General features: G+C 52.8%; 1 protein-coding gene across 5 annotated transcripts in view; it reads left to right on the top strand.

Moving 5' to 3' along the window:
• The window catches only part of NRG2 (neuregulin 2), a 195,426-nt gene extending 175,385 nt beyond the window's left edge, over window positions 1–20,041 (top strand). Inside the window, exons 5-11 of one of the 5 annotated variants that reach the window (XM_068980674.1) lie at window positions 746–804; window positions 6,507–6,530; window positions 10,482–10,584; window positions 12,943–13,066; window positions 13,415–13,542; window positions 14,386–14,613; window positions 19,273–20,041. In XM_068980674.1, coding sequence (XP_068836775.1) covers window positions 746–804; window positions 6,507–6,530; window positions 10,482–10,584; window positions 12,943–13,066; window positions 13,415–13,542; window positions 14,386–14,613; window positions 19,273–20,041 — 1,435 coding nt within the window. Of the gene's footprint in view, window positions 1–304; window positions 382–745; window positions 805–6,506; window positions 6,531–10,481; window positions 10,585–12,942; window positions 13,067–13,414; window positions 13,543–14,385; window positions 14,614–19,272 lie in introns of all 5 variants that reach the window. The other 4 variants (XM_068980673.1, XM_068980677.1, XM_068980675.1 and 1 more) reach the window with 4 other exon arrangements.
• The last annotated feature ends 3,236 nt before the right edge of the window (window positions 20,042–23,277 follow it).

Below are 23,277 nucleotides of genomic sequence, written 5' to 3'. Positions count from 1 at the left end.
AGTCTCAAGGACCATTAGGACCTTTAGGCAGTAAGTTCCCAATTTCCCCCACCCAGCTTCCCCAAACCATCTTTTCCCTACCCCCACCCCTGCTTCCCCACCACCTGGAGCTGCATCTATTAGAGAGATTTTGAAGGAGACTTCTGAGCCCTCCACCCAGCCCCGACTCCAGCCCCTCCAGCAGCGAGTGTGCCCCAGCGCTCGACTTGGTTTTCTCATTCATCACTGTGCACTTTGATTTCTAACCTAAGCCTCGCGGATGATGCCAGTTTGTTCTGTGATTTTTCCCCTTTTCCTTCTCCAGATGTCCAAACGGATTCTTCGGACAGAGATGTTTGGAGAAACTGCCTTTGCGATTGTACATGCCAGATCCTAAGCAAAGTATGTTTGAAGATACAAACACAAGTCCCTGCTCCTTAGAAAGCTTCTGGGTGCAGTCCCCCCCACTCCCCCCCGTTGTAGGATATAGGGCCAGGGGTGCTGGTTGTTTTGATCTTTGGCTGTTTTTGGTTTCCTTTTTGTATTTTTGGTTTGTTAGTTCTTTTGTTTTGCTTTTTCATTTTTGGCCTAATCCTTGGGTTTAAAGTTCAGGGCTGCAGGTAAGGGGCAGAGTGGTGAGGCTGGTACAAATGGTTAACAGTGGCAAGGAACCCAACTGGCATTGGCAGGAGCCTGTGCCGGGGTGTTGCAACGCCTGTGTCTTGCTATCCTGGCTCTCTCTTTCTGGTTTTCTTTCTTTTGGTAGGTGTCCTGTGGGATACACCGGGGACAGGTGTCAGCAGTTCGCAATGGTCAACTTCTCCAGTATGTCTCTTTCTTCTATTTCTTTCCTTCCCTGCTAACTGACAGTTCTTCCCCACCCCCACCCCCCACCCCGTGGGAAGGATGGGGGCCTTGCTTTCAGAGATTGGGGGAGGGGGACGTGGGGGTGTCCTCTCAGTCCTCATCAGACACCTGTGCGTCTTACCGAACCAAACTTGGGTCTGCTCGCCCAACATGCAGCAAAGCTAACCTACCAAACCAGGTTGAGGGGAAACAAAGAATAGCGCTATTGCAAAGGCAACAAGCAGAGGACATGAGCAACTCCAGGGAAGGGATTTGAAAGACTGTGGGCGGATGGGGTCATGAGGTATGTGTTCAGCTCGTGCTCAGTGTCTGACTGGCTGGTGGTGAGGGAACAGGGTGATGCTTCAGGAATCTCAGTCATCAACCTTCTGGCTCCACTCAGCCTGGGGCCTGCGTAGGGGTGGTCATCACCTGCTGGGGGTTTTAGTATCTGAAAAACAACTCAAGGGTATACCAGAGGTCCCAGACTTTGTTTTATGGCTAAACTTGTATTATTTTGTTTTGTTTGATTGTTTTCCTTGGTTTCTGCACTTTCTCACTTCTCTGATTAAATGTGCTCTTTGGAACTCGATAAGAAAGGCCTGGGAGGCTAAAGCCTTTCTACAAACAAGAGGCAGGGGTAACTGGGGGATCATTCCTGGGGAAGGACCTACAGATCCCTACTCAGTTTCATGCAGAGGAGACTGATACAGTGCCTGCCTCCTCTGCTTGGACACAGTCACACTGGATTCTCTTTGCAGCTGGGCAGAGCCAGGCTCAGGTCTCTTCCTCACCAGGGGTCAGGCAGCCTGGCCAGGATGGGAAGAAGCATTTGCAGAGCCCTCACCTGCCTCTGAGAGCCTGTTTGAGGATGTCAGGCTGTTGGGGGGCTGGGGGGCGCAGGGCTAGGCAGTGAGTGTGTGCTTGTGTGTTCGAGAGAGAAACAAGTTCTCAGAAAGCCTGCCTTTGGATCTGGGATCTGGCCAGAGTTTGTTTTGGTTTGATTTGGGGAGATGGGGGAGAATGGGGAAGGAGGATTGAGGGAATACAGGCCCCAGGGCAGTGGTTTCCATGGAGACTAGAGACCTCTATGCGGCTAAATGTTGATGGAGGAGGAGGTTATTGTTTGTTGCTCAACATGGGCTTCCCTAGTGGCTTAGCAGTAAAGAATCCCCCTGTAATGCAGGAGACTTGGGCTCAATCCCTGGGTCGGGAAGATCCACTGGAGAAGGAAATGGCAACCCTCTCCAGTATTGTTGCCTGGGTAATCTCAAGGACAGAGGAGCCTGGCAGGCTACAGTCCATGGGGTCGCAAAGAGCTGGACATGACGTAGCAACTAAACAACAAAGACTGTTAAAACATAGAGGGAATAAGGAATGGAGGGGTAACTGGCGACTCTCTCCAGGTCATCTCTGGTCTGAGACCCCACCAAGACTTCATTCCCTTCCTCTCTTCCACTTCTGAAGGTGGAACTTTCTGGTTTGCAGTGTGTTGAGAATAGTGTGAGCCCTGGGGCTGGGGGATGAGGCCATGACTGTGGCAGGTTTTATCTGGGGCTGGGAGCAGTTCCTTCAAGCGCTGTCAGGTGGCGGTGGAGCAGAGCAGAAAGCCACAGACTGGCCGTGGACTCTCTCTGGGACCCAACAGTCCGTGGCCCCTATCCTCCAGAACACCCTAGGCCCCTGATCAACCTGCCACCCACCTCCTCCTCTCCAGGGAGGACAGATGGATCCCCTGAGGAATTCAAACTGGATTGATGGTGCCTGGCATGAAGGGGCTGAGGGCAGGACCCACGGGGCCACTGAGGCAGCCCTCAGAAAAAAGGGATTTGGGGCTCAGGATAGAGAAAGGAGCCTCCTCACCCTTCTCAGACCATAGCACGAAAGGCTAGATGTTCCCCCCAACAGCAACCTGGAAGCCAAGATTTGAAGAGGAGAGTGGAGGTGCCAGGGAGGTGGGGGCTGGTCAGCCCAGGTGATCAACTATCTTAATACAGTGTTGGGGGCAGCTCTCTCCCCAGGCCCCTCCCATTGGAGGCCAGGGAGGAAGGTCATGGGGATAGGAACTGAACCTGTGGGCACGCGGCCCAACAGAATTCTCCTGAGCCCAGGCTCCAGAACCAACTGCAGAGTCGGATCAGCCCTGTTGGAGGACTGCAAGTCAGGAGGGTAGAGCAGCCAGGCAGGGCTGAGGACCAGGAGAGAGACAGTGGAGGGCCTTTTCCTTCTCCCGCTTCAGCCCAGAGCCTCCCTAGCTTACAGGACTGTTCTGGACAGGGAGTCCCAGTGCATCCTGAATCAGAGCAGTGGAGCCTCCAGAACTCGGCCACCATCCAAGCTTCCCTGCCAGCTGGGCGTCTTCAGCTTTCAGCTCAGATCTCCTGGGAGGGTCAGCTGGGCTCCAGGAGCCCAGGAAAGACTCTGGAAATGCAGCCTTTCTGCCTGGTGTTATTGGGATTCTTGCTGGCACCTTTTGGTAAAGGATTTATACTCTTGAAGCACTTTGCACGGAGCACTTCATGCACTGCTCTATCAGATAATTATTGAGAAGGGAGTGTAAAATGCTAACTTAAGTGTTCAGGCTTGGATTCAGAGGGACCTGAATAATATTGCCAGCAGCTAAGCTTACTATTCTGGGGGCCTCATTTAACCTCTCTGATTTTCTCACCTGTAAAATGGGGATAATGACATCTATGCCCTTAGGGTTGCTGGGAGGATGAAACAAAGGGAGACACATGATAGGCTTAGTCGAGGACCTGCAGTTGTTGCTTGAGCAAAGCTAAGCTCTTCTCCCAGCTACTGCTGGCCTGAAGGTGAGGCCCCCCCCCAGAGGCTGACTCTCAGCACATCCTGAGCAAAGTGTCTGGCCTTCCCCCTCTGTCCAGACAGCCTCTAGACCTGCAGCCACAGTAACTTCCCCTTCTTCCCCTGACAGCCCCTCCACTTCCGAAGAATCAAAACTTGTGCACCTGGATACCCCTCACATACAAGAGCACAAATCTGCACACACACTCACAAACACACGAGCACATGCCTGCGCTCACACGCCAACACACACATGTGCTGACACCTGCTCACACAGGCACACACACATGAGCACATGAGCACATGCTCTAGGGTCCACATCAGGACCTCCTCATCCAGGAGCCTGAGGCTGTGTGTCTCAGGGCCTGTCCAGGATGGAAACTTTGCCTGTTGTCTGATCAGCCGGCCCTGCTGGGAGTTCAGCAGCAGGTGACCATGGTTACTGGTCAGTATGCAAATTTCTGTCCAGTAGGACCTGTCTGTGACTTGGTGGTGTCACTCTATGCTGGCTGAGTGGCAATCAGTGAATATGATGAGCAGAAGACTGTTTGGTTTTTTGTTTGGTTTTTGTTTTGCTGGGGCTGACATAGCTGCAGGCCTCTCAGAATCCACCCGTGGGGCAAGGGAAGCAGGGCTGCCTTCTAGTGGCCAGCCAAGTACCACTGGCGATCCAAGACAGCACTGGCCTTTGGCTCAAAGGGAAGGCCAGTCAGGAGCCCCCAAAGCTGCTGCTGTACTGCTTGGTTCCCAGAGGAGTGATGCAGGAGAAAACTCTTAAATGACTTTGGGAGCCCTGCCCACTTCTCCAGGTGGTCGTTGTCCTGAGGACTAGCCAGTCAGGCCTGCCGAGGGACTCAATGGGCAGGAATAGCCATGGCTTAGGCCCAAGAGATCACAGACCTGGCCTCTAGCCTCCTTTCTGCCTCCAAATTTGCTGTGTGACCTTGGGAAAGTGTCCTAGCACCACTGGCCCCCAGCTGCCTCATCTAATACAAACACCACCACAAGTAGAGCCCAAACCAGCTCTGTGAACCATAGTTCTCTCAGCCTCTGGGGCTCTGTGGCCAAGCGGGCTCTTCTCTCCAGGGAGCCTGGGTGCATCTCCAAATGCTGTGAGCTCTCTCGAGCTGCCTGGAGGGTCCCTGGGGCTACAGGCCTAGCCGCTCAGTGAGAGCTGCCCCTGAGGATCCCTTGAGTCTGTCAAGTTTGTGCTGCTTGCTTAGCACAGCTGGCCAGCCCAGGGAGGTCCCAGGAAAGGAGAGGACTTGCTCTGTTAAGAACTCCTACCTCCCAGCAGTACATGTAAGACCACAAAGAGATCACCCTCAACGTCAGATTTAACAGGAGTCCCCAGGAGTGTTCATGTTTGGAAGAGCTGGGGATCATGCTTCGAGGGTGTGGTCGCTGAATGGAATTGGGGGGCCAGAGCCCCAGAATCTTCCTCAAGGCTCTTTCAGTCAAAGCCGTCCTGCTCGCCTGCCCTTTTCCAATGGCAGAGCCCCCTGGACTCCCTGTCATGGAGCAAAGGAGAAATCCAGCGCTGGACACACGTGCCCATGCTCCCCTCCCTCCACAGGAGATGAGAACCTCAGAACACAACTCCACCTCCTCCTGGGCTCTGGAGGAGCTTGCTCTGCACATGGGGAGGCCATGGAGAGGGCCCTGGCCCACCACCTTGCCCTCTTCCTCTCCCTGGCTACAGGTACCTTTGACACATGAGGAAAAGACTATGACTTGCCCACATGCACACAGCAAAACTGGGGACAAAACAGAGACTCGAAGCCCACACTCAGAAGCCAGCTGCTAGCTTAGAATGCTAGGTGCACTTTTCAAAAACACTGGGGAGATTTCTGGGCTCCTACCCCAGAGCCCGGTTCCATTGGCCTGGATGATTCTGAAGCACAGAGGGGTTTGCAGACCTTCCAGGGATCCCATAGCCAGGCCTGATCCCCACTCAACAGATGAGAGACTGAGAGCCAGACAGGCAGGGAACTCTGGGGTCGCACAGCAGGTCAGTGCCAGAGCTAATTCCTGGGCGGGCCCTCTTATCCGAGCCTTCGATATCCTGGGCATCTACCTTGAAGGGCCGTGAAATTGCACATTCACAACATGACCCCACTTCAAAGAGCACAACTGGCTGCCGTGCAGGGGGCACAGATGTTCTACAGGTGGCACACTTGTCTCTTTCTCCAAGTTGAAGTTTGCTTTCCTAACTAGTGAAAGTAGGCTGACACCCCAAGGCCTCACCCCTGCAAGTTTCTAGGATGTTGGGGGTGTCAGGTGGAGAAGTGACCTGCTCCCCTCCACACTCCTGCTCCCCACAGACTCTGAGCCTCTATGCCAGGCTCCTAGTAGGTGGGCAGGCCAGTGAGGCCCGAGGGGACAGGACAGGGACAAGGGGCCAGTATGAGTACCCACTCGTTCTGAACAGAAAAAAGGGCCCCGTGAATGAGCTCAAGCAGAGCAGGCTGTCTCCAGGAGGGGCTGGTGCTGAAGCTGGGAAGGGGAGTATGGGGATGCCTCGGACCCCTGCCCCCGACTCACTTTCCTCCCCGGGGACATCTGCCAACTGACTTCTGCCCCTCCCCACCAGGTACTAACCCCACAGCTCATCTCTAAAGAACCCGCCCTTCCTGCTGAGCCTAACCCTTCTCCCTACCCCCCAGCAAAGGCTCCTGGGGGCTGGCTGCCAGGGAAGGGGCTCAGGAGGCCGGGAGGGGACCCCACTAACCTGCCTTCACCTCACAGGCTGCTGCTGGTATCCGAAGAATCCTGACCAACGTTTCTCTCTCTCTCTCCCGCCCTTCCCCCATTTCTGTCTGTATCTCTCCCTTCATCCCTTCCCCCTCTGACCCTCCTCTCTCCCGCACTGCCAGAGCACCTTGGATTTGAACTAAAGGGTATGGAGCCTCTATGTATGGGTCAGCACCATCCACATAGCCCCTCTCCTCAGCCTCTGACACCATGTGTGCTGGATGTTGAGTTTCCTTTCCCCCAAAATGGAAAAGGGAGGATATCAGAAATCCCCCCGTCCCTGCCAGGATGTCCTATAGTAAACTACGCTGATGTGGGGGAGACGAGACAAGCTTATGGACGGCAGGGTGCCCTGGGGTTCAGACTGTGCCCAGTGTACAGCAGCGCCCCCTTGCCTGGGGCTGATCACCATGGTACTCAGGGGAACAGGCCCCGTGAGCTGTATGTGCCCCAGTGGGTGGGCCAAAAAGCCAGGTCCCTTGAAGAGTGGGTGTCCAGAAGCCACGGAATCTTGCTTCAGAGACTGTGCAGAGAGGCAGCCCTTTCAATTTGACTTTAATCCTCCTTCCTTTTCCCATTTTCATTTCCACTGCTTTTCATTCTGCACCGGGCTGGCAGCTGATAACACCTATTTGTCTCTGCCCCCTGCCTCATGTTTGTCTGCCAGGCTTTGCCATCTGCTTGAGGCTGTTACTCCTATCATGATCTCTCTCCACGAGGGCACATGTGTTTGTCTATGGGCAGCACCGGCAAGGGTCTAGGGTGGGCTGGTACCTCCTGCCTCCCAGCTCAGAACCTTACGTCCCTCCTGTGACTGTCCTCTGGCCCCTGGAAGATGCCCTGGGCAGGAAGGGACTCTGAGGTCCATCTTTCCAGCTCTCTGGCTTTGTGCTGGGAGCCTCCACCCTGGTCCACACATGTTATATAGCTGAAGAGAAGCAGGAGCTCAAGAGGGGTTGAGGCTTCGATGCAGTCAGACCTCAGATGTGTGTGGAGCTGGCAGTTATGAAAAAGCTGTTCATGTGGCAGGTTGGGGGAGGCCCTAGTTCCCCTGCCACCTAACCACCATCAGCTATTCTCAGAAGATGGAGCTGAAAGTCTATGTGTAAGCGTATGTCTGTCTGTCTATCTGCTGTGATGGGGTGGGGAGGAGAGGGGTCAAGTCTGTGGTGTCCGTGTGATCCTGCCAGGGGACACAGGGGTGAACCTGTAGGTGTGTGTGTCTGTGTTGTTATGGGGGGGCTGACGTGTTTACACCTTGTTGGGTCTCTCAGTGCAGGGTGTGAGCACACGGAGGGGTGCAGTGGGTGCAATCTTTGTTGTTAAGAGTTGAGCATGAGCAGTGGGTGTGGAGGCAAGTGTGAGCATCTGTAATGTGGCTGTCTGTAAAGGTGGTCTGTATATTCATTCACTCACTGACTCAAAAACATCTCCTGAGCCCCAGAGATGGCCAGACCCTGGGGATCTAGCATGCAGAGTTGCTGCCCTCCTGGCAGAACAAGCAAACAAGAAAGAAATCAGGTGGTGGTAAGCACTATACAGAAAATATTGGGTTGGCCAAAAAGGTTGTTCGGATTTTTCCATAAGATGTAATAGAAAAACCCAAATGAACTTTTTGGCCAGCCCAATAAAAGGGAATGGGACAGTACCTAGTCAGAGTGGGGACTGACTCTAACTAAGTGATCAGAGAAGGCTTGTCCAGTGAGGTGACGTTTGGGCTAAAAATTGACAGAAAGTAGCCAGCCCTGCAAACAGTAGGTGGGGGTGGAGTGTTTATGGTGGGGACACAGCAAGTTAGGGATGACATGGATGGGCCTGCCTTGTTCGGTGGGCAGGACTGCCAGTGACTCTGAAATACAGCAGATATGGGGGAGAGGACCACAGATGGGATCTAAAGGAAGGGACTGGGTGACTCTGGGTCTTGTGGGCCACGGTAAGGCTTTTAGGTTGTATTTGAATTGCACGGGGATGCCAGTGTGGGTTTTTAAGCATCCTTAAAATGATCTGCTTTATAATCTTTATGAGGAGTAAAATGATCTACTTTATGATTGGAAATCAATGTGGCTTTGGGGCAGAGAATAGACTGGGTGAGGGGACAGAATGTGGAGGAATAGAAGCAGAGAATCCAGTCAGAAGGTGGACAGCTGTCCAGGGGAAGATGGCATCATCTTGGACAAAGCTGGAAGCCCCAGAAGAGGTAAGAAGTGGTCAGATCTGGGATCTACTTGGGAGGTAGAGCTGAGAGGACCTGCTGATGGATCAGATACCAGAGTGGGTGGGAAGATCAGGAACGAACGATTCTGAGGCTTGGAGCCTGTACAGCAGGAAAAGTGGTGCTGCCACCTTGGAGATGGGAAGGGCAGAGGCAGGTGGCAGGGTGGGCAGAGAGGGTCGGTGCACCTGCTTGGCCGTGGCCCTTGGCTGTAGGAATCTGGAGCTGGCGGGGGGAGTTGCTACAAGAGAGAAATGTGAGCTTCAGCAGCATACAGATGGTATTTCCAGTCTGAGTCTGAGTGAGTTGATGGAGGGAGAGAGGGCAGGTAGGGAGAGGAAGACGCCTGAGAGCTCTGGGCCTTTCTACCCTGAAGCCCACATGGAAGAGCGGGGAGCAGCAACTGAGACAGAGATGAGCCAGTGCAGGAGGAGGAAGTCCAGGCGAGAAGGCCAGCTGGGGAAGCGAGCCCAGCTGGGGGCGTCCGCTAAGCGGGACATGGATGGACCAGAGGCTTGGCAGCAGGGGGTTGTCAGTGGCCATGACCAGAGTGGCCTCAAAGGAGTGACGGAGACAGAGGCCTGACTGCAGGACTGAGTGGTGGCCGGGGAGGAGAGCCACAGGCGGGCCGAGGACCTCAGAGCCCACCCTGGGGAGGAGGGCCACAGGCGGGCCGGGGACCTCAGAGCCCAGCGGTGGGGGTCCTGGGTAAAGGGCTGTTTGTTTTACGACTCCACATGACTGTGTGTCCATGGGCCTGATCACATGCATGGTGGATGTGTGTGAGTGTATCCCTGTATCCCTGTTAAGGGTCTGTGTGTCAGCCAGGCGTAGTCTTCCAGGTGTGTGTGTCTGGGCGTCTGTACCCGGTCTGTGCTGCTGGGTGTACCTTTGCCACAGGAGGCACTGCAAGCCTGGGGGCCTGGGCACATTGCCCAGGGTTCCACCAAGGTGTTGGATCCGGTCCCCACTTATCCCAGTCCTGCTGGGAGAGAGCAGCGTGGAAGGGCCGGTCAGCAGGTGCAAGTGGGAGTGAGGGTGACCGTGTTGTGTGCTAGCCCCTTGTTCCTTCTCTTCCTCCAAGCTTTCTCTGTTCTAGAAGGGTAGGGGCTGCCCCACCAAAAAGTGGGGGTAGAGGGGATGGTCGAATCTTTTTTAAGGCTCTGAGGCCCAGCCTAGCTCAGCTCCTTCAGAAGGGTAGAGGTCACTCCTAGGCACACGGTTGTCCTAGGGAGCTGTGCTGTCACTTGTGGGCTCCCCAGAGGCAGAGACGGGGGGCCAGAGTGGGCCAGGGCCCCAACTCTGACCAGGCTGTAGGGATAAACCAAAGCCTTTTTCCCCATGCCCACCTCTGCGGGCCTGGCCCACTCTGGCCCTGATCCTGACACCCCTCCTAAGGCTAGGCTCTGGACCTGGTGTCTAGAACAAGAACAAGCGCAAGAACAAGCTTGTTCTCTAGCCCTGAACAAGCCACTTTCCACCTTCCTCAGGAAGCCAAAGTGGCCAGGCCTCTGCCCAGGGCCTGCATGTTCACCGCTGTGAAGACTAGTTTTCCCCAGCCTATCAAGGCTCTTGGCAGCCACCAGGCCATAGTGGGTTGCCCTCCCCTATGGCCTCGGGACCTTCACCTTCATCCCACCTCCTCCATCCCCCTGCATTTCCCACTCATCGGGTACAGCTCAGGGTTTGGGAAAGTGAACTCAGGGGTAGTCACTTGTGACCAGATCCATGGGTGGGTGGAGTTCGGGAGAGCAGGAGGGAGGGAACTGGCTAGGGAGGGAAGAGACGGATGGAAGCCCAAGGTTCGAGGGGTAGGGGAGGGTCTGCACCCCTGCCTCTGTGGGTCTGCTGCCTGCCTTTCCCCTCACACCCTCTACCCCTGCAGAAGCTGAGGAGCTGTACCAGAAGAGGGTCCTGACCATCACCGGCATTTGCGTGGCTCTGCTGGTGGTGGGCATCGTCTGCGTAGTCGCCTACTGCAAGACCAAGTGAGTTGTTGGCATTCAGGCCAACTGGGGGCTGCTTCTGTGGGGACAGGCTCTCTTCTCCACCATGCCTGGCCTGGCCTCCCCCTTGCTCTTCCCCTCTGCCCCTTAGGGGCTTCTGCAGCTGGTGTGGGGCCAAAGGGCCAGGCCAAGAAGCAGGAGCAGAGGCGGGAGAGACAGACCCCAGAAGACTGAACAAGAGTGGTCATAAGCACAGGCATCGAAAGAAGACAGATCTAGGTTCAAATCCAACTCTGCCATTTCCTGTAACCCTATGGAAATTGATGAACCTCTCTGAGTCCTCATCTGTAAAATGGGCATGATCCTTATATTGTACCTCAGAGCATCCTGCCGGGAACATCTGCCCTGTCAAGTAGGCAGACACTGGGGCAGTGTTGGGGGTGGGGAAGCACAGAGAGGGAGGCCCCTTCTCAGGGAAAAAAAGAGAGCTCAAAAGGAGTTGCCTGGCCCCACCTAGGAGCAGTCCAGGCAAGACACCTTCCAACACAGAGAAGGTGGGGTTGGGGCATCCCTGAGTAGAGGAAAGGTGACGTCAGAACCTTGGTGCAAGGGGCAGAAATGGGGCTGGACAATTCCAGCAAAACAAAGCAAGCTAAAAGAAAAATGCCAGGGAGTATTGACTGTGTTCATGGAGTTTGAGCAGCCCAGGCTAGTTGGACCAAAGGGCGGGAGTCAAGAAAACAAGGTGCATGAGTCTAAAAAAACAGCTGGAGCCTGCATGGCACCATAGGGCCTTGAATGTCAAGCTAGGGAGCCTGGGTTTATCCTACAGATGGTAGGAAGCCAATGCAGGTTGTAAAGTGATGTAGTGCAGAGAGAGGATTGTCACATCTGTTCTTATCTAGAAAGCAGGAATCTGGGCATGACCACCATTTGGGGGCTGAGCCCTGGGGTCTTGGTTACTGCTGCCCCTATATATGAGATCAAAGGCCTTGCCAACCTTGAGATTTAGGGCCCAGGGAGTCCAGAGAGGAGACTCGGCCCACATAGGAAAACCGAGGCCCAAAACTGGGGCGGGGAAGCACGCACCATGTTCTAACCTATACTACATTTACTCATTTCAACAAACTTTAATTCAACGCCTGCTGAACAGATACCGACCCCTGCAACAGGCAAATGGCCAGGGCTCTAAGCAAGAGGTGTGGGATCACGGGATATATTTCGGGGGTGCCTAACCTGAGCTGGAGGGCAGGAAGGATTTCCCTGAAAAAAGGTGCATTTTAGCTGGGCCCGAGTCGAGCAGAAGTTAGCAGGTGAAGGAGCACGGAATGTGCTGCAATTAGATGCAAAGGCCCAGAGGCCAGAGAGGCACAGTGTCGGATCAGAAACAAGCCCTCCAAGGATGCAGTGAGTGGGGGTGTGGAGAGAGAGTGCTAGGGAGAGGGACAGAATGCTGAAGACCCGTGAAGGGTTTGTAGCAGGGGAGTGACATGATTAGACTTGTCGATTACAAAACAGATGTACTGACCTCTGAACATGTGCCAAAGGAAAGAGGCCCCACAGGTCTTGTTTCCCTGACCACAGCATCCTGTTTTATTTTCTTCATAGCACTTTGCTGAAAGTACTTGTTTATTTATTTTTATTATTTATTATTTTTAATTTATTTTTATTATTATTAGGAGAGCCAGATGATGTGTTTTTCATCTGCCTCTCCTACTGGCCTGCAAGCTCCATGAGGGCAGAAACTATATCTGTCTCCTCTGCTCCAAAACTGCATCTTTGCTTTGTTCAGTCACTAAATCACATCTGACTCCTTGCGACCCCATGGACTGCAGCCTGCCAGGCTCCTCTGTCCTTGGGATTTCCAGGGCAAGAATACTGGAGTGGAATGCCATTTCTTCCTCCAGGGGATCTTCCCGATCCAGGGATCAAACCTGCGTCTACTCCATTGGCAGGCGAGTTCTGGCACATAGTAAAAACCCAATCAATACCAAATAAATGAATGAATGAACAAGTGGCTCAGCACCGTATTGATTATCTTATCTGCTCTTCATACTCAGTGGTCTTTGAAATGGATAGATGATCAGTCCATTTTACAGATAAGGAAAGTGAAGCATGGAGACTTTAAGTAACTTGCCCAGAGTTACATAGCTAGAAAGTAGAGTTCTGCTGTCTCAGCAGAGCCAAAGCTCATTACCACTACACTCAGGTACTGCTGAATGCAGGCTGGTAGCGATGATGTAGGGGTTGATTGAAGCAGTCCTGGCAGCAGTAGCAGGAGATGCCATGGCAGTCCAGGGCACAGGTAGCCCAGTTCCCTGGGGTGACAGCTAGGGGAGTTCATGCTTTGTGTGTGTCGTGGGGTATGGGGGTGCCAGGCTAATGCACCTTCTCCTGCAGGAAACAACGGAAGCAGATGCATAACCACCTCCGACAGAACATGTGCCCTGCCCACCAGAACCGGAGCTTGGCCAACGGGCCTAGCCACCCCCGACTGGACCCTGAGGAGATCCAGATGGCAGACGTGAGTGGTGATCCCTGGCCCCACTCTGACCCCTCGCAGTAGAGCCGGCCTTCTCATGCCCCCTGCAAGAATGGGCCAGGGAGGCAGTGGCCCATCCTGGCCTCAGCCTTCCCTGTGACCCTGGCCTCGCCTTCCCAGGATGATTTAGCCTCACTTGGCCCACTTCCTCAAGGGAGGTCAGGGGCTGGACTTCCAGGAGCCACTGCTGCCCTAAAACCGAGTCACATATCCAGTGGACCATCCCCCCCACCACCTGAAGCTTACTGTCTCATTTCCCCGAGCCCACCAGGAAGGAGGGCCAACTTGGTCATCTGTCGCTAACTGCCCCCCTCAAACTCTCTGTTGCAGTATATCTCCAAGAATGTACCCGCCACAGACCACGTCATCCGGAGGGAAACGGAGACCACTTTCTCCGGGAGCCACTCCTGTTCTCCTTCTCACCACTGCTCCACAGCCACGCCCACCTCCAGCCACAGGTGGGCACCACCCAGGCCCACAGATCCTTGCAGACTCCTGTGTGCATACCCACAGGGCTTGCACATACGCATCACACACCTTCCTGGAGACACACACAAAACTCCCCAGCCAGGCTGGGCTCTGTATTAAGGGTCCTAGTGAGCCAGAGGATGGAGGTGGGGGGGCTTCAAACCAGAACCCACCACCAAACGTCCATCCAGGTCAAGAAACAGGATTCCCTTTTCTAGTTTAAATCAGCCCCAGAGGAGCAACAGTGTCACTGTGCTCCCACCTAACATTCAGTTCTGTTTGGACATCGTTAGCACTACTTCCTCTGGCAAAAACTGCCTGGTCCCTCAAGTACCCACAGCTATTCAGTGTCCTCTCCTGGGGTTTCCACGTGAACCTAATCCACCTTAGCCTCTTCTCCAGAGGTAGGCAGGCCTGTCTACACAAGCACAAAGTCATACAGCTCTAAAAAGAACATGGTTGACCCCGTTCTTCCCTGGGGAGTGGGGTCCCTGTATATTGGCCACTGGGGCTGGGTGCTTGCAGCAGGTATCCCGGGACCACGGGAGTGGAGGGGGCACAGCCAAGGAGACCGAGGAGAGGTTGCTGCAGGGAGGAAAGGAAGAGGGCTGTGTGCACCACAGCCCACCCACCCACAGGCCGTCAGCTTGCCTCCTCCCTAGATTGGGATTTAGCATTCATGACATCACACATCAGCCCAGAGTGGGGGCCAGTGAGCTGAGGGAGACTGAGAAGGAGTGAAGAGCCAGGGTGGGGGTGGGCCTGGGACCACACGTGCTGGGCTGCCCTACCCCTTCCTGTCCCCTCATGTCACTCCCACCTGGCTTCTCCAGGCATGAGAGCCACACATGGAGCCTGGACCGTTCTGAGAGCCTGACCTCTGACTCCCAGTCGGGCATCGTGCTGTCGTCAGTGGGCACCAGCAAGTGCAACAGCCCCGCATGTGTGGAGGCCCGGGCACGGCGGGCAGCAGCCTACAGCCTGGAGGAGCGGCGCAGGGCTGCCGTGCCACCTTACCACGACTCCATAGACTCCCTGCACGACTCCCCACACAGTGAGAGGTCAGTCCCCATGACCTGCGCCCACCTCAGCCCGGGAGCTGGCACCACTGACCTGGGGCCGATCCTGTGGTCACCTCAGAAACATTCCAAAGAGCCATTTTCAGATGGGCAAGCAAGGTCCCCGAAAAGTTCAATGTTCTGCTCAGGGTCATTAACATGTTAATGATAGGCTGGGACTCCAGCCAGTAGATCCTGGTGTGTTAAGACTATTTAATTTAATTGTCCTACTAGGACACTTTTCAGAGGAGAAGAGAATGTTATTAATAATCACACTGGAACATCAGGAACAAACAGGGGCTGTCCTGGACAAACCAGAACATATGGTCGCCCTACGCTGGTGTCACCTAGAGGCCCCATGTCCCAGGAGAAACAAATACCAAGATCAAACAGATGAGAGAGTGGAAAGAGAGGCTGTCTGTGAGGAAACTGATCAGTGCAGGATGGGAATGAGCCAAGAATTCCTGAGGCCCTGGAAGCATCAGCGACTAGGCCCCCATGGATCAAGATGCCATTGGGTTCCCAAGCAATGAGTGCAGTGAGAACCAGGAAATCCCCTTCTTCCCTGACTCACAGGCAGGAGTCACAGGGGCCAGGCTGCCTCTTGCTCAGCCCTTACGTGGCCCCTTGGCAAGTAGGATCTCTGGGAGGAGAGCAAAAAAGGGGCATGGTACTAGGAACTCCTCAGATGGTAGAGAATCTGCCTGCAACGCAGACAACCTGGGTTTGATCCCTGGGTAGGAGAGATCCCCTGGAGAAGGGAATGGCTACCTGCTCTAGTATTCTTGCCTGGAGAATTCCATGGACAGAGAAACCTGGAGGGCTAAAGTCCACGGGGTCGCAAAGAGTCAGATACAATGTTTGAGTGACTAACACTTCCATTTTCACAAGGAACTCCAGGCTAGGGTGGAGAAGGCTCAACTCAGCCTACTCCATGCCAGCCACGGGCACAAACCACTGAAGCTCCCAGCTGCCCATGAAAAATGCTAAACATAGAACACCCCACTAGGTCAGAGAAAGCCAGTCTGACCACAGGCTCTGAGAAGCAACTAGGTTTTTCTAATACTAACCTTTCCAACCCCAGTTCCACCACCTGTGTGACTTGGGGCACGTTGATCACCTCTGTGCTTTGGTTTCCTCAGCTGTAGAACAGTGAATATTATACCTGTCTCGTGGCTCTTAGGAAGGCTACCTAAGATCAAGCGCAAAGCTCTTTGTCTGATACCTGACATGAAGCTGGTGCTCACTAGGTGGAGCTGTGGTTATCAACAGTAACAAGAGCAATAGGATTCCTTGATGGGTGGAGGTAGAAAGGTTGGGAGGGACTTCTGGGCGAGGGGAACACCATGAGCAGTTCCAGCAGAGGCACTGAGGACAGAGCTGGTGAGTGAGGTGCCTCGAGGTATGGGGAGAGGGGAGTTGAGCGTAAGCAGGCAGGCTGGGGCTAAATAGACAGCCCTGGGTGGGTAAGCAGGAAGGGCGTCCTAAAGCAGAGATGCGACTTTAAAAGATTTTTCTGGGAAGTGCATAGGCTGAAGAAGGAAAGATCCTGGGGTTGGGGCATGACCAGAGTGAACATCCAGTCCCAGGATGGAGTAGAGCGGGGTGGAGGGTATGATCCAGGAGAAAGGGACTGGATAAGACTTGATGGATGTACATGTGGAAATGTGGAAGAGGGAAGACAGGGGAGTCAGATGGTTCAGAAAGACAGTATAGGGACTTGAGGGAGCAGTGAGATACCCAGCTCTACCATTTGAAAGAGATGCAAGGAGGTGGGAGTCCCTGTCCTGAGGCAGACAAAGGCTGGGCAAGAGGCTGGTTTACCCAGAAAGGGGAATGTGGAGAAAGAAAAGGGACTGGTGCCAGGGACCCAAACTGGGAGGTATTTGGAAGGGCAAACTTTTGAAAGAACTGGTGCTCTTTAGCTCCAACCAGAGATGCTTCAGTGTGGTCTTGGTAACTGTGCTCTGGGCTGAGCTGCTACTTGAGGTGGAAGCAGTCACTTCCCTGAGGCAGATTTTAGCTTCACCTTAAAAAGGAATATTTCCCCACTGTAGCCATCAGCCAAGGGATGAATTGTCCCTGAGGGAAGGGGAGTCCAAGTCACAGGGGTGGCTGAATGCAGGGACTAAAATGAGTAATTGGGCAGTATGAGTCCTGGTGTCTGCCTGTTGTTGTTCACTCAACTGTGTCCAACTCTTTGCAACCCTATGAACCTGCAGCACACCAGGCTTCCCTGTCCTTCACTATCTCCCAAAGTTTCCTCAAACTCATGTCCATTGAGTCGATGATGCCATCCAACCAGCTCATCTTCTGTCTCCCCCTTCTCTTCCTGCCCTCAATCTTTCCCAGCATCAGGGTCTTTTTCAGAGTCTGCTGTTCGAATCAGATGGTTAAAGTAAACTGGAGCTTCAGCATCTGTCCTTCCAATGAATATTCAGGACTGATTTCCTTTACGATTGCCTGGTTTGATCTCCTTGCTGTCCAAGGGACTCTCAAGAGTCTTCTCCAGCACCACAGTTTGAAAGCATCAACTCTTTGGTGCTCAGCCTTCTTTATGGTTCAACTCTCACATCCATACATGACTACTGGAAAAATCATAGCTTTGACTAGATGGACCTTTGTTAGCAAAATGATGTCTCTGCTTTTTAATTCTCTGTCTAGGTTTGTCATAGCTTTTCTTCCAAGGAGCAAGCATCTTTTATTTTTCATGGCTGCAGTCACCATCTGCAGTGATTTTGGAACCTAAGAAAATAAAGTCTGTCGCTGTTTCCATTGTTTCCCCATCTATTTGCCATGAAGTGATGGGACCAGATCACACAGTCTTAGTTTTTTAAATGTTGACTCTGAAGCCAGCTTTTTCATTCTCCTCTTTCACTTTCATCAAGAGATTCTTTAGTTCCTCTTCACTTTCTGCCATTAGGGTGGTATTATCTATATATCTGAGGTTACTGATATTTCTCCCAGCAATTTTGATTCCAGCTTGTGATTCATCCAGCCCAGCATTTTGCATGATGTACTCTGCATATAAGTTGAATAAGCAGGGTGACAATAGGCAGCCATGATGTACTCCTTTCCTAGTTTGGAACCAATCCATTGTTGCATGTCTGGTTCTAACTGTTGCTTCTTGTCCTGCATACAGGTTTCTCAGGAGGCAGGTAAGATGATCTGGTATTCCCATCTCTTAAAGAATTTTCCACAGTTTGTTGCCATCCACAGTCAAAGGCTTTAGCAGAGTCAACAAAACAGGACTATAGTTTTTCTGGAATTCTCTTGCTTTTTCTGTGATCCAACAAATGTTGGCAATTTGATCTCTGGTTCCTCTGCCTTTTGTAAATCCAGCTTGTATATCTGGAAATTCTCGGTTCACCTACTGTTGGAGCCTAGCTTGAAGGATTTTGAGCATTACTTTGCTAGCACGTGAAATGAGCACAACTGTGCAGTAGTTTGAATATTCTTTGGCTTTTGCCCTTCTTTGAGATTAGAATGAAAACTGATCTTTTCCAGTCCTGTGGCCACTGCTGAGTTTTCCAAATTTGCTGGCATAATGAGTGCAGCACTTGAATAGTATCATATTTTAGGATTTGAAATAGTTCAGCTGCAATTCCATCACCTCAGCAAGTTTTGTTCATAGTAATGCTTCCTAAGGCCCACTTGACTTCACATTCCAGGATGTCTGGCTGAGTAATGGTGAGTGATCACACCATCATGGTTATCCAGGTCACTGAGACCTTTTTTATACAGTTCTTCTGTGTATTCTTGCCACCTCTTCTTAATCTCTTCTGCTTCTGTTAGGTCCTTACCATTTCTGTTCTTTATTGTGCCCATCTTTGCGTGAAATTGTTCCCTTGATACCTCAACTTGAAGAGATCTCTAGTCTTTCCCATTCTTCTCTATTTCTTTGCATTGTTCACTTAAGAAGGCTTTCTTATATCTCCTTGCTATTCTTTGGAACTCTGCCTTCAGTTAGGTGTATCTTTCCCTTTCTTGTTTCCTTTTCACTTCTCTTCTTTTCTCAGCTATTTGTAAGGCCTCCTCAGATAACCAGTTTGCCTTCTTGCATTTCTTTTTCTTGGGGATGGTTATGGTCACCACTTCTTGTACAGTGTTACGAACCTCTGTCCATATTCTTTGGCACTCTAAGAGATCTAATCTCTTGAATCTGTTTGTCACTTCCACTGTATAATCATAAGGGGTTTGATTTAGGTCATACCTGAATGGCCTGGGTTCACATCCCAGCTTGACCACTTCCTGGCTGTGTGAACCTTCAGTAAGTCACTTAAATCTTTTGAGTCTGTTTCCTAAGGAGTAGTATGGCATTAATAGAAGCCTCTTACAGATTTACTGTATTAGATGAACTGGTACACGTAAAATGCCCCAGCCTAAGCCTGATTCAGGAACACTGGTGACTGAACATCCCCACAACCAAGGACCACTGATATGTGTAAGGAATCACCCAGCAATGCTATGGAATGACCACTGTGTTTATTCCTGATTCACAGATAAGTAAACTGAGGCTCAGAGAAACTAAGGAAATTGCTTAGGGTCACTGAGGAATACCAGCATGGCTCCTGCAGGAGGGACCCTGGGTTAGACTGCTGCTTTGCGTCAGGTCTGCCCCATGCCCTGGCCACCGGCCCACGTCTCTGCCTCTCCCCGCAGGTACGTGTCTGCCCTGACCACGCCCGCGCGCCTCTCTCCCGTGGACTTCCATTACTCGCTGGCCACGCAGGTGCCGACTTTTGAGATCACGTCCCCCAACTCGGCGCACGCCGTGTCGCTGCCTCCCGCCGCGCCCATCAATTATCGCCTGGCGGAGCAACAGCCGCTCCTGCGGCAACCGGCGCCCCCCGGCCCGGGACCAGGGCCTGGGCCCAGCGCGGACATGCAGCGCAGCTACGACAGCTACTACTACCCCGCAGCGGGGCCGGGGCCGCGGCGAGGGGCCTGCGCGCTGGGCGGCAGCCTGGGAAGCCTGCCCGCCAGCCCCTTCCGCATCCCGGAGGACGACGAGTACGAGACCACGCAGGAGTGCGCGCCCCCGCCGCCGCCGCGGCCGCGGGCCCGCGGCGCGTCCCGAAGGACGTCGGCGGGGCCTCGGCGCTGGCGCCGCTCGCGCCTCAATGGGCTGGCGGCGCAACGCGCACGCGCGGCGCGGGACTCGCTGTCGCTGAGCAGCGGCTCGGGAGGCGCCTCGGCCTCGGCCTCGGACGACGACGGGGACGACGCGGACGGGGCGCTGGCTGCCGAGAGCACGCCTTTCCTCAGCCTGCGCGCGGCGCACGACGCGCTGCGCTCGGACTCGCCGCCGCTGTGCCAGGCGGCCGACAGCAGGACTTACTACTCCCTGGACAGCCACAGCACGCGGGCCAGCAGCAGACACAGCCGCGGGCCGCTCCCACGGGGCAAGCAGGACTCGGGGCCCCTCTAGGGCCCCCTCGCCCCCTCCGCCTCGCCCGCCCCACTGTCTCTAAGGAGAACAGAGACCGCCGACTGGAGAAAGGAGGAAAAAAGAAATAAAAATATTTTTATTTTCTATAAAAGGAAAAAGGTATAACAAAATGTTTTATTTTCATTTTAGCAAAAATTGTCTTATAATACTAGCTAACGGCAAAGACGTTTTTATAGGGAAACTATTTATATGTAACATCCTGATTTACAGCTTCGGAAAAAAAAAAGAAACAACAAAAAAAAGAGATGGGCCAATTTTTTGACTCTTTAATAGAAACCTATATTGTGGTGCCTTTTGCTGTACGCTAATCTGGAGCTCCTGGAGAGAAGTGTGGGTTGTGGGGTTGGGGGAATGTAGGATCCCAAGCTGGCGGGGGCAGGGGTGGGGGGTGGTGAAGAGGAAGCAGGGAAAAGAGGCCACGTGTTTGGGTTCTGGTTGGGGGCGAGGGTAGGAGGGTCCCAAGGAAGAAAGTGAGGTCCGGAGTAGCTTTTGCCCCCTCGTAAGATCTGGAGTTCTGGTCCCCCTTAGCTGTGGGTGGGGATCCTAGGCTTGGAACTAGAGTTGGGGTCAGGTAAAGTCCAGGGGGAGACTAAGGCCCAGCGACAGCAACCAGAATGGGGAGGGGGCCTCCCCGCTCCTCACAGCTGCTAAGGAAGGGGGCTCTGAGAAAGAGGTCTTCCCAACAGCCTCTGCGGGGGAGGGGGCAGCTCTGCCAGGGCCCCAGTGTTGTCGGCTCCTCCCCTGTGGCCTCCAGGACGCCCCTCCGTCCTCTGCAGCACCTTCGTTTACAGGTCGTCTTTTCTATTTTACGCCTGCATGTCCTTTGCATTTCAGATTCTTTAGATTGGATGCATGGTCACACTGGGACCGAGAAGAGCCACTCAACAGTGTATTTGATTCCCTTTTAGCAATAAAGTACCACCATTTCCTTCTCACAGCCGGACTCCCATCCCCCACCCCACTATGACTTCCACTTCCTCTCCAGCCCTGACCTCCCCACCCCACAAAACTGGGTCCACTGCTAATTTGTCAAAAAGGTTATTGTTTAAAAAAAAAAAAAAACCTAAACAAATGGGAACTCTGCCCCTGAAATGTCCAAACACCTGACTGTTGACACTTGAACATTTTTATATTATAAATAAAATCAGAAATAACTCATGTTTGACTGTGTGTGCCTAGCCCCTAGGTGAGGAGGGAAGACAGAGGATGAATACCTGTGATGGAGATGGATGGATGTTGGTGTGGAGGTTGGAGAGAGAGCAGTTCCTGGGAGGAAATGTGTTAGTCACTCAGTCGTGTCTCTTTGCAACCCCATGGACTGTAGCCCACCAGGCTCCTCTGTCCATGGGATTCGCCAGGCAAGAATACTGGAGTGGGTAGCCATTCTCTTCTCCAGGGGATCTTCCAGACCCAGGGATTGAACCCTAGTCTCCAGCATTGCAGGCAGATTCTTTACCATCTGAAGCAGTTGGGGGGAAAGAGACCCTCCCTGGCTCCAACTCTCAGAATGGGATCCAACCCCCCTCCCTGTTCTGAGAACATTCACTAGGTGTCCCCCAGCGCCTCTCCCCTACCACTCCGTGGCTGCTGGGGAACCTGGCCAAGGGGCTGATGCAGATTACTCTGCTTTGAGCTCAGCCTCAGAACGCTGGCCCAGTTCCTGCCTTGGAGCTGCAGGGGGCAGAATGAGGCAAGAGTTTCCGGGCCTAGGTGGGTGAGAAGGGAAGGGTTGTAAGGTTGGCACTGGAGCAGCTGAGGCAAGATGACCCTTGGGGCCTCAGGCACGTCACAGGCAAAGTCTGGACATGAAAATGGCATAATGGGTACCCTCAGCTGCCAGGAGGTGCTGGGGTTTTTTATACCCCCTCAAAGCCAGGGCCTGTCTAAACTTGCAGTCTCTGATGGAGAATACATGATCTCAGGCATGGAGAAGGCAGATGGAAGTCCAGGGTGAGCCTTTTCCCTCATTGATTAATGTTACTAAGTCAGTACCCAGGACTAGGAACCATTAGATTCCAGCCAGACACAAAGGAGTCAGCTATCCAAAGAGTTCAGGTGGTTGATGTGTGAGCGTGCACACAATGAGCCCAGAACTTGTGTGGTCAGTTCAGAGACCTACCGACAAGAAGGATGGAGAGGCCTAGGGTTGAATCTGCTTGGGGATCAAGAGGGCCTGAATTCACAAATTCCAGCTCTGCTGTGTGACTTCTCTAGGCTGCATTTGCCTCAGCTGGGAAATGGTGATGCTAATACCCACCTCAAAGCATTGCTGTAGAGATTATATAAAGCACCCAGGATTGCTTCTGGCATGTGATAAATGCCTATTAGTGGCAAATTTGATGATGGTGATGAACATGTCCTGTGCTTTGCATTCTCGAGTCACACAGAGAGTGGCAAAAACTGGATGAAAGGGAGATGATATAGAAAAGTAAAGAACTAGACATGTATTTATGTGGGGACATGGTGGGGGGTAGGGGAGGACCTGTTACAAAGAAACAAAGAAAATTAATGAACTAAGTGCTATACAAACCTGAAAATCATTGACTTCTCCAGCCCCTATCTGATGATCTCATCCAGATCCTTGTGCTGGCTATTGGCTTTAAAATTTTCTGAGAGCCAATAATCTCTCTGTGTGATTTTTGATCTGTATGAAAACCCAGAATTAATTCTGAATGAACCTCTTGGTGAGCCCATTGCCCTTTTCATGACCCAGTTTAATGTCCTTATTTGACCCTTCTGAGGGCCTGAGTTACCTACCTTCTAAAATCTCACCCAGAAACCACTTTCCTGACTCCAGTGAGCACACTGACCTCTTTATGACCCCAAGTAATTATGAATGCCCTCTCAGTGAACCCATTGACCTCTCTATGACCCCAACTAATTGTGACTGACCTCTCAACGAACCCATTGCCCTGTTCATGATCCAGCTTCTTGTCCTCATTTGACCTTTCTGAGGGCCCAAGTTACCTACCTTCTAAATTTTGACTCAGAAACCACTTTCCTGACTCCAGTGAGCACACTGACCTCTTTATGACCCCAAGTAATTATGAATGCCCTCTCAGTGAACCCACTGACCTCTCTATGACCCCAACTAATTGTGACTGACCTCTCAATGAACCCATTGCCCTGTTCATGATCCAGCTTCGTGGCCTCATTTGACCTTTCTGAGGGCCCAAGTTACCTACCTTCTAAATTTTGACTCAGAAACCACTTCC

This window comes from Capricornis sumatraensis, chromosome 9 (assembly GCF_032405125.1).
Source record: "Capricornis sumatraensis isolate serow.1 chromosome 9, serow.2, whole genome shotgun sequence".
In the NCBI taxonomy this organism is placed as follows: Eukaryota; Metazoa; Chordata; class Mammalia; order Artiodactyla; family Bovidae; genus Capricornis; species Capricornis sumatraensis.
The sequence above is the reverse complement of the archived record's forward strand: the minus strand, read 5'-3'. Positions and strand labels throughout refer to the sequence as shown.